Genomic DNA, 11,532 nt, shown 5'->3' on the forward strand with positions numbered 1-11,532 from the left:
AAAAAAGAATTAATCTAATAAAAAAAAACTAAAAGAAATTAATAATAATATTTTTTTAATATATAAATATTATATATTTAAAATAATATTTATTAATATATAACAATCCAATAAAAACTAATATATTAAAAGGAAATTAAGAAAAAAAACAATTAAATGTAATTAATAATCCAATAAAGTAATATTTATTAAAATATAAATACTATATATTAAAAGTAATATTTATTAACATAATAATATAATAAAAAAGTAATCCAATAAAAAGAAATTAAATAGGAATTAATTAAAATAATTAATGTATAATAATTTAATAAAATTAAAAAAAAGAGATGAATATATGATCATTGTAGTTTGTTTGCAGAAATGGTCCCTAAGGGTAAAATTGTCATTTTTTAAAAGTTAACAACCAAGTTGTTAAAGTTAATATTTTTGGACAAAAAACACACAAAGTATCCAAAATTGGACCACTTTTGCATAACAAAATATTTATGGACCAAAACCACATAATTTTGACAACCACAAAGACAATTTTTGCAATTTTGTCTTAAAAATTCATTTTAAGTTTAGTAAATTTACATTTTTTGCCGGCTAGTTTTTTGTTATTTTCAAAAGTCCGTACCTTTTCCATATGAACTCCATTTTTGACGATCATTATATCCACAAAGTCATGAGAATATATATATTAACCAAAAGTCCCCATGTATACTCAATGCAAATAATAATAATAATAATAATAATAATAATAATAATAATAACAATAAATAAAATTATTGTCGCATTAAATGATACTTATTTTTACTAATATCATTTTGTTTTCTAACGTTTGACGCCAATTAGAGATACGCAAAGTATTGTTTGTGAAATTTTGAGTCAAATGACTTCAGTTGTATTCAACATCATATAATACCAAACAATAGGCCATTTTACAGTTGTGTTCTCGATGGTTTGACCGACAAAGTTTGACCTATTTTTTGTTACAACTCGACAACTACTCGATTATCAAGGGCCAATGACTAAGAAAGATCCTACGACTAACAAAGCTTTGATCGAAGAATTTACAAAACATTCAAGAAAATACCACAATCCACAAGAAGATGTTACGGGAAGATAATCTAATGGTGATGGAGTCTCATAAAATTTGGCGTCCATAATTGCTAAACTAGATATTATGGATCAAAGGATTATCAAGATGGGGCCATCAATTTATGTTATACAAGTGGGGTGTGATAATTATGGGGGACTCATTTAACCAAAGATTGTGACTTGGACGAGAATGGAAACAAAAAGGCTCACGTGTGTTATTCAAGTGGAGATCGATTTTATGACGATTGGAGAAAGCTAAAGCGAGAATGGAAGCCTTATGACAAGTAAAAGAAGGAGAATGGGGCAGAAAAAGACGCAAAAAGGATGTTGCTAGACAGATTGACCTCTCTTTAGTGTTTTGGCCATATCTAATGACCTATAACTCTGATTAAGAAGATTCAAGATGTTTACGGGTGACTTTCGTATTTGTGCCAAATACAGATTCTGGTTTCCACGCCGTGGAAGATCAAAAATCCCAGAAAGTTGTATGTCTCGGTATACGCATACGTGTGTGACAAGGAAACCCACCCGTACGGCGTAGAGAGACCTTTACCACGTCGTGGAGTCGCTTAGTCTATAAAAACACGAGATTTTCAACCCTAATCGTGCTACAACCTTTGATAGCCTATAGCTGCGATTTTTACTTCGATTTAAAGTCCAGAAACCCTCTAGGAGTCGATTTTTAAAGCTAGAGATTCGATTGGAGCAAGGACCTGAAGATTCAAGCACTATTTTCATTGTGATTTCGCTTCAGGTTTGATTGATGATCGTGTATTGCAATCTTTTGGTGATGTTTTTCTACTTTAGTTTACTAAATATGGTGTAAAAACCTTTACTTTCGCTAGATGTAGATGAACCCTCGTTAATATGTAATTTCGTTAGTAGGATTATGCGAGTTTGGTTAATACTTGTGTTCGATTGATTGTTCATCTTTCATGTCAAAGTTATGTTTTTTATTTCCTATTGCTAAGTTATGTGTAGTTAACAAGACCAATCTAATTACATTAACTTGAATCTTAATTAGTTTATGATCAATAAACTGTTAGGAATAGTGATTGATCAAATCCTAGGGTTAGATGATATTAATTGGTGACTTGACTATGTTAGAGAGTCATAGATATCCATGCTATGTGTTGACTAATTGTCATGATAATTGATAAGAATCACTGGATCATATCGTTCATAGTTCGAATATATTTAATTAACTAGGTTACAACCCGTGGAAACCACGGGTAAAAGATTTATAACGATATAAGTAAAGTAAGATGCTAATTTGAGAAATAAACAAAAGTAAATTGCTATATTTTGCATTTTCTCCTCTATTGGATCTAGAAATATAGCATACATTAAGAGTGCACCCTAAATTCCACATATAGCAACCAACTTTGACAATCCCCCCTCAAATTTTGCAACCAAGTTTAGTAACTCAACAGTAACCAGGAGCATCCAAGTGAAGATTTGATAACTTCCTCATTATATGTGTCGTGATTTAGAACCTGTGAAAAAAGTTAAAAATCTTCGTTTAAAACTATATTATGGTATTTAAACAATTTTAATTCTAAAATTAACAATTTGCATTTTTTTGCTATTGTTGTAAACAGTTAAATACATATAATTTACACAATCTACCATTTTACTTTAATGAGATTGCAAGAAATAGCCAAACAATTATCTTTTTTCCGATACAAGCATATACTTTAAATTTATTAATAACATCAATGTTCTTAAACTTTTTACCATAATGACATCTAGTCAAAATATTTTACTGCTATTACCATTTTGTAACCAACAATGTACTTAATACTCAATGGTTATAATGTCTAAGTACTTACCATAATTTAAAAAGAACAAAAATATGTAGTAAATAAAACTCAATTTTTACATTGATCAGCAAAAACCTATAGCCAATCAAATCATGCAACAACATTTTATGAATGGTACTCTTAGTTCAACTAATAAAGAGGGTATTTTTAGTCCAACCAAATAATCATTTTTTATCAAATATGTAACAATATAAATGAGTTTGACCAAAACGCTCCGTTCATCCAAAAAGCTACGAAACCACATCAAGTTAAGTCTAAATATCTTTTTCATGTATTTTTATTTTATGACCAAAATACATTTAGCCTTCAAAATACTTGAGACACATTCCCAATGTTTCTGACACTCTTTTCAAGTATGGAGAGCTTTAAAGAGAACTGATTGGCTTCTAAATGGTTTTTATCTTGCTTTAAGTGTGTGAGAACCCTTGGTAGAAGGATCTAGTGAGACACCAACTTGACGATGAAAAAAAATATTAAAATTAAGATATAGGCATTTTCACAAACATTCACTTAGGTATTTTCACAAATAGGCTACGTGCATTAAAATAGTCTAAAAGACTAACTACAATAATCATGAAATTTTCCAAATAAATGGGTATTTTATGGTGGGATAGCCAATTGTAGAATCGTTTTTATCTTGCTTTTATTGTGTGAGATCAAACCCTTGATAGAAGGATCTAGTGAGACACTAACTTGACAATAAAAAAATATTAAAATTAAAATACATATAACAATATTTACATATACATACCTCAGTGACATAAACTTTCAAGCATACAATTTTTGTTTCAACAAACATTCACTTAGGCATTTTCACAAACAGGTTATGTGCATTGCAGGTACCATCATCTAAATTACAAACCATTAGTTGCAAAAATCATGAAAGGAACAAATATCAACTTACCATTAACCAATTGAATGAAATTGTTTAAACCAAAAATGGTATAAACATTATCACGAGGGTAAATCTCCAACCATGACACTCAAAACGAAGGCAAAGAGTAGAGAACATGTCGCCCCCCTCAATACTAATGTAAACCTATGAAATATGTTCTTCAAAAAGAATATTTCTCAAAGAATCAATACAATCTCAGAAGACTCATTTGTAGATCAAAATGGGAAAGCAAAAACAATTTCTTAATGAGAAATCTTAAAGCAAACAAACACCTATAATAAACTTCACAAAAAAGTCACGTTATTTCATATAATCGATGGCATAAATCCTCCTTTCACCAAAATAGAACAAATTCATGAAATCTAAAGATTTAGTTCAAATAGAAAAAAAAATGGAAAACATACCAAGTGAACCCTAATCTTGTATCTTGTGGCCGACAAGTCAACTGCTATTGGCATATGGAGTGAGATCATCGGCACAAACAAAAAATTGGATCAATAGATATACATATATGATAATAGATTTGAGTGAATAGTTGTTCATCGTGATTTAAACAGATGTTAAGGGGAATTCAAATTTAAAATATTAAATAACTGATCACCACCGCATCCTCATCTTCAACAAATATCTTATCCATAAATGATCACCACCACTACTACTTGTTCTCAACTGAAAGAATGATGAAGGAGGGGAGATGGTGGTAGTGAGGATGACCGGCGTAAAGTTTTGTTGAAAGAGAGAGATTTTTGAAAACCTAATCACATTCGATGTACAATTTCAAGAGCAAAACTGATTCGACTCTCGTTCTTAGTAGTCTATGTTATAGAGAGAAACGGGGAGATAAAAAGGAAGTAATAAATTGATTTTGCGGATGATTTATTGCTGATTTATAGGGATTTCCTTTGAACTTTGAATTTGATTTGAGCGTGGAGAGGAGGAAATCGAATTGTAGGGCTAGGGAAGGAAGAAGGGGTAATATCGGAAATTCACTTAGATGTTATTGGCGGGATAAATCTATTGGGAGGGGCTAATAGAATGCCCCGTGGCAAAATTGCTCTTATTTATTAGATTAGGGGATTATGTGTTCACTAATTGCATGATCTTTATGTTAGTTGTTCATTAATTATTAGTACTAGGAAATTTGACCAAGAGAACTAGTCATTAATCAACTCATTAATCCATTGCACTTTTAATAAATCAAGCATAGAAACTTCAACGATTCGTATTCTAGTGGAAATACTTCTTATTTATTGTTTTCATTTAGTTCTTTAGTTTCGTTTGATTACTTGAGTGTTAAAACAAGTTAATTATAACAAAAATCCTCTTTTACTTTATTGTTTTTAATTTAATTAACATTTGAATTATTTGATCTAAACCATTCTCGTTCCTTGTGTTCAATACCCTTTCTTACCTTAAACTATATTACTTCACGACTAGGTACACTGTCTATTTGTGTTTAAGATTAGTTGAAATTTGATAGGACTTTATAAATAAAAAAACTAGTGCATAAATAAACACATCAATGTTGCTTGTATGTGATTATGTGTTTATATTTGATGGGGTATCTTTGGCTTGAACTCGTTTTTTGAATTTACCACGACTAGAATCCATTTGAAATAAAATATAAAGGTTGGAATGAAATTAGAGAGAACTAGAGTGATCTTACCCCCCACTCTGTATGGGAGGCCAAACCTGCCGAATAAGAACGTCTAGGGACCAACCTTGCAAATATACGAAAGTCATGTGTACAAATTCTGAAACCCAAAAAGTGTAGGGACCAAATCTTGCAATATACGAAAGTCTAAAGACCAAACCTCCATTATACGAAAGTCTTGTGGTAAAAGTTTAGAATCCAAAAATTCTACGAACCAAACCTCCTAATATACAAAATTGTTGTTGAAACATAAAAATGTACTATTTTTTTGGCAATTGTAAATAATATATCTACTCTAGTTAATATTAATAATAATCTTTTTTGTCACATGTTATTTTATGATTATTTTAAATTAATTTATTTTTTCATATATCATTTTATGTTTTTTTTCCATATAATATCAATTTAAGAAAACTAATTTCTAAATTTCTAAACTAAAGCTCAATTATTCAATTTGTTTATTATTTAAATTATTTGTTTAAATTTTAAAAAGAAATAGACGTTGCAATTTGAATAATTTAATATTTTTCTCATTTTTCTTATAATTTAAGTGTGGTATATATAGTTGGTAAAATGGTAAAATAATATATACATACATACCCACTCCTCCAATAGTTTCACGTTACTGCTTGGCAAAGGAACAATGCTACCGACAATACCACCGTAACTCGTGGTGAAACCGTAAAAATACCTTAACGTGCACTCTTAAAGAAAATCAACACAAGATTGGCGGACACAAAACGTTTTAGTAGGGGTGGCACTAATTTTTTTTTTCCAAACAAATTTAAATTAGTAGTGACACTCGTATTTTAAGCCGGTGCACCTAATAGAAAAAAACATAAAAAAAAAAAAGAAACATAATTTTTTTTTACACTACGTGCCGGAATCGGAGCAGTGGCCCGGGACCCCCCGGGCTCCACTAAGGTCCACTGATCGTTACCCTAAGGGTGGATATAGACAATATATTGACATTAATTTTCTCAAGTGCAAATCTTGAGTCTAGGGATGAGCAAAAGGACCGAACCGGCCGGAACCGGACCCGACCCGGGAACCGTCTTCGGCCAAAATCAAGAACCGAACCGGCCCGGCGGTTCTACAGGTTCCGGTTCTACCGGTTCCCGGTTCCTACCGGTTCTTGTCGTGTTTTTAAATGTTGGAACCGGTCCTCGAAAAATAACATTATACGGTTCCGGTTTTTGCCGGTTCTACCGGTTCCAATTATATCGGTTCCGGTTCCTACCGGTTCCCGGTTCCAAAAATCCACAAAAATAACGTCCCGGTCCCGGCCCGACCCGACCGGTTCCATCGGGTTCCGGTTCCGGTTCCGGCCGGTTCCCCGGTCCATATGCTCATCCCTACTTGAGTCAATACATGAAATCTCCATTGAGTCCTCTGATCCTCCACCCCCGGGCTCCACTAAGGTCCACTGATCGTTGCCCTAAGGGTGGATATAGACAATATATTGACATTAATTTTCTCAAGTGCAAATCTTGAGTCAATACATGAAATCTCCATTGTGTCCTCACATGGTGTTTTTTATCAATTGGAAATGAAGAAACAAACAATGATTCAAAGTTGAACCGACTATTTTGTATGTTTAGAATGTCACTTTTTGCATAATATAATGAATCAAATTAATCAGTATCTTTATTAAACTAAATCAATTTCTCTGTACACTAAAACTAATCCGGAAACTTATAGATGTCGTCATTATGTATGCTAAGCTAATCAGAAGTTGTACGACATCCATCATTGCTCAACAATTGTGAATACCATGCTTCAAGTTAAAGCAGAGTCAGCATATCATCATCATATCACTCTTACAATCATCACATCCACTTGGTCTTGTTTGAACTTTTCACCGGCGGTGGCGTTTTCGCATTCCGACTTTCATCAACACCTTAAACACAAACACAAACAAAACTCATGTCAGGCCAAGTTTTCAAGGCCGGTCGATTGTCTGACGAACATAACATAACTTACAAGGATCAACTCCGCCTATGGAACATCTTCTTGATTTCTCTAGTGGTTGAATCCCCGTTAGCGACAACCGTCGTGATGGCCTAGAAACAATCGCAAGCGACGGTGAAGGCCCTTCAATTGGTTTCGGTTGAGCCCTGTAAACACACCAAAACCCGTATCAATTTTGTTTCCTGAAACTCCCAAGTTTATAATATAAAAAAAAGGGGAAAAACTTCTGTTCACAAACCTTTTGTCGGAGCCAATCATGAGTTTCCCAATGGTCCGAAGCGATTTTTTTATATGATGGGACGATGATTGCGATTTTGCCTTGATTTCTGAAGAAATTGCGATTTCGTTTCTGATTGAAACTTTCGATTCAGGCGTTTTCGGTAGCACAAGCGTTGAAACCCTAGTTTTTCCATCTGTTTTCAATGCTCTGTTTTTAGAGGCGGAGTTTGGTGGTGCAACTGCATTAGGGCTCTTCTGAGGAGGACATTTGTTTTCGATACTCAACCTCCGTGGCCGCAGCGGCGGTGGCGGCGTTCTTTCTACGATTATTCCTGGTTTCAGTTTCTGTAATGGCGATCGTGGTGGTTCCTTCTCGGCTAATTGTCGTTTAAGGTTCTCAACCTGTTCTTTAAGCTCCATAACCTCTCTGCTTTCTTTTTTCAAACGAGCAGCACCAAGTTCAACAGTCGAAGCTCGTTGAGCAAACTTCAAAGTACTTACAGTTTCACTGAACGAATCTCCTTCCGGACTCACATGAGCAAACATCAACGTCTTCGCATTTCCTCCTAATGAGTTCTGAAGTAATAGCGTAAGCTTACTGTTTCTGTAAGGAATGTAAGAGTTCTTCTGAGATAAAGCTGTAATCACGTCTCCTAAACACGAAAGAGATTTATTGATATACTGAGCCTCTTTAAGTCCATCGCCGGTGACCTCCGACTTATCCACCCTCTCACTTCCGGCTAGATCCACCAAATGAAGACAGCTTCGAATCGTGCCTCCGTTCACATCCTTCCCATGAACATGCACAGTCAATATGCTGAAACAAAAAAGTTCAAATTTTAGCTGAAAAGTCGAAGAAACGAATGTAACCCCTAAGAAATCACCGACTCACCTGTGGGAACGGCTGCTTTGGTGGTTCAGGGCGGTGGAGCTCACGGCGCGGTTCACTTGACCGCTTTTCATTAAATTTAGAACATCGGCGGTGGAGTTGACTTGGTGCATGGTGGCGTCAGGGAGGCTCAGCCCATTCTCTGATGTACAGCTCCGAATCTCTAGTTTACTGGTGGTTGTGGGATCTCCGGTGAGAAGATCTCTCACCTGTTCGTTATAAATTTCTACCATTTGTACATAAAGCTCGTATTTTACAACATCTTCTCTTGTATTCGATAGATCAAAAAGATCATTCAGAGCTAAATAATTGATTCCCAGATCTTTTCTCGAAGCACCAGAAGGTCCACACATAGTATGTGTTTTCCCCGATCCCGTTTGCCCGTATGCGAAAATACAGACATTATAACCATCCATAACCGATCTTATCAATGGCTGAGTGTCAGCAAAAACCTCCTCTGATAAAACTCAAAACATTAGTCAACAGAAGCTTCTAAACTGTGAAAAATGTTTAAATTTTATTATTACCTTGAGTAGCAGTTGGACCAAAAACACGGTTGAATTGAAACAACTTTTTTCCATCTTTATGAGGTTTTAAAGGATCTAAAACCACTAATGACCCATCCTCTCCAATGTAATCAATCACGTTCTTTGTGTCGGTTTTAAATGCAGGTCTAATCCTACAGTAAACCCGAATGTTTCCTGAAAATTTAAAGATTGTGGAAGGTAAAAGACTAAAAGCAACATTTTCAACATTTTAGTAACTTTTAAAGTTAACAAAAATAAAACTAATTTGTTTACCTTTTAAATCTTGGACCATGTTGTATAAAGTCCGATTTTCTTTCACAACCTTATGGTATCCATTGGCAGCCATGGACAATACCTCTACTTGACTCTCTGAAACAATCAGCAAAAACATAAATTCGTTAATGTTAACTTAAAGAACAAAAGACTTATTTCAGAGTGGAATTGCAATCGGCATACCCATTTGTTTTAGATCATTTTGGAGTTGCAATTGCAGGTTTGCAAACTCAGTCTTGGTGCTTGAATACAATGATTTTAGCTTCTGAAATTGGAAATTATAGACAATGAGTGAGTGGATTAAATTTTTGGTATAAAAAAAGACTTAAAAAAAGCATACCAGTAGCTTGTTTTCTTGTTCTCGAAACACCTGCAAGTGATTGCAATTCATTTTTCCATTTCTTGTTTTGAACAATGGTGATGAAGCTTCTGAACTCATAAATGATCCACTGATTTCTTTCGTTAGATCTTTCATGTTAGGGTTCAATTTGAATTGAAGTTGTTCTTCCAAAGTGTTTGAGAGGATTCTACTAAAGGACTTAATGGAATCCTGTAAAGCAATTATTTTCATGTAAGATTTTATATTGTTAAAGGAAAATTAATGGAAAACCAAATGAATATAGGAGAAAAACACTTACCATATTTCCATTGCGAATTGAAGACAGCAAATTACCATCTAAGTTTTCTTTCGCATCAATCATGCAATCAGCTAAAGCCTTAACAATCGACTCTATATCAAAGTTACCAAAATTATGAAAATTATTAATTGCAATTTAGCAATCAATCAAATGACATAGATAAGGAAAGAAATCGGTAAGCAAACCTTCAAGTTTCTGAGCATCGTTTTGAGATGGTGATTGCTTTTCATGATTAACGGACAAATCTAATTGTCTGTTGATATCCAAATTCAATCCGGATCTAGGGATTCTACCGTTTGAGTGCATCAATGGAGATCTCATGGTACGCTTTGAAGACCCGTTTTTCCGCTCTGTGTAATCTTTCAGTGCCAAAACGCAATCAACAATCTTAGTTGACGAACCTGCTTCCATGTTATCCTGGAAAATTCTTAAAATCTCGTTAAAACTCAAAATCGAAATGAAATAGAAGTGAAATGTGTTGAATCTGTTCGAAGTTATTTACCCTTTCGAAAACTGAAGCTTCAAATACCGGTAGATTTAACCCTTCTACTGCTTTCAGAAAGTTACGAACATTTTCAAAGAATTGATAGGCAGGCAATGGCTGAGAATCCCATGTATGTGACTGTGAATGAAACCGAGTAATCTCCACCACCTTTATAACAATTTATCAAAGCAACCAAATCACTAATCGAGAATTGTGTAGAACAACAGAAAAACTAATTGCACAATAAGCAGTATGATTTGTACCTTTGGAACCGACCCTGGTTGAATTTTGTTAATGGCGTTGCAAAGAATCAATCCATTTCTCAAGCAAGAAATAAACTCTTTCTCTGTTGGCTGCTTTGATATGCCTAATGAACCCACGAAACTCTCAAGCCATTCTGTAGCTTGAAACCTCCTCCAAGCTATGAAAAAATTATAAAAACCCTAACTTAATGGGACATTCGATTGCTCTGATAGAACAAAACTGATATTAGAAAGTATAAATTTATATATACCTGCTTCTTGGGCTTTTCTTGAAGCCAAATTATAGTCGTGCCCTGTTCTTGATGCAATCACCTCCATTAACTTTAACGATCTCAAATTAATCTCTTAATCTTTCATTCAAGGAAACCGAATCAGTTTCCAAAACAGTCGAGAAAATGGGTTTTCTGCGTCAACACCGAATGTGACCTGAAATTCTTGAGGGAAGAAAGTGAAAACCCTAAACTCTAGAGAGGGAGAGAGAGAGGGGTTGCTGAATGAAGTGAGTAATGACTTCAAGTTGTGTATCTTCTTGGCTGAAGAAACATGGGAATGGGGAGTTTTCAATTAAGTTGCAGAGATGACCGTTAGTCCTGGTTTGAATTCGAATCTGTAGGGTACTTTGTAATGAGCCGACCGATCGTGGAAGTTGATGTAGGGCACGATCAAGACGTGGTCAGCCTAATCAACGGCTGTGATTAAAACTAAGGGATGTGCCTCTTGACAAATGACACCTTAGTGGACGTTAATATGCCATAATATTTTATTTTTAAACAGAAAACTTTTTTAATTTTTTATGAGTTAATTGTTGCCAAT

At 34.2% G+C, this 11,532-nt stretch overlaps 1 protein-coding gene across 1 annotated transcript; it reads right to left on the reverse strand.

The window, feature by feature from the left end:
- Positions 1-7,005: 7,005 nt before the first annotated feature.
- Positions 7,006-11,322, reverse strand: LOC145129890 (P-loop nucleoside triphosphate hydrolases superfamily protein with CH (Calponin Homology) domain-containing protein). Its single transcript, XM_079064722.1, has 13 exons — positions 10,971-11,322; positions 10,720-10,877; positions 10,475-10,624; positions 10,158-10,389; positions 9,973-10,064; positions 9,675-9,884; positions 9,518-9,599; positions 9,335-9,430; positions 9,062-9,235; positions 8,538-8,991; positions 7,665-8,462; positions 7,439-7,572; positions 7,006-7,355 (listed from the first exon to the last, which is right to left on the reverse strand). The coding sequence occupies exons 1-13, from the start codon at positions 11,035-11,037 to the stop codon at positions 7,285-7,287; spliced, it is 2,718 nt and encodes a 905-aa protein (XP_078920848.1). The 5' UTR covers positions 11,038-11,322; the 3' UTR covers positions 7,006-7,284.
- Positions 11,323-11,532: the final 210 nt, after the last annotated feature.

The sequence above is a fragment of the Lactuca virosa genome, chromosome 8 (assembly GCF_052849685.1).
Source record: "Lactuca virosa cultivar CGN04683 chromosome 8, Lactuca_virosa_CGN04683_v6, whole genome shotgun sequence".
Classification (NCBI taxonomy): Eukaryota; Viridiplantae; Streptophyta; class Magnoliopsida; order Asterales; family Asteraceae; genus Lactuca; species Lactuca virosa.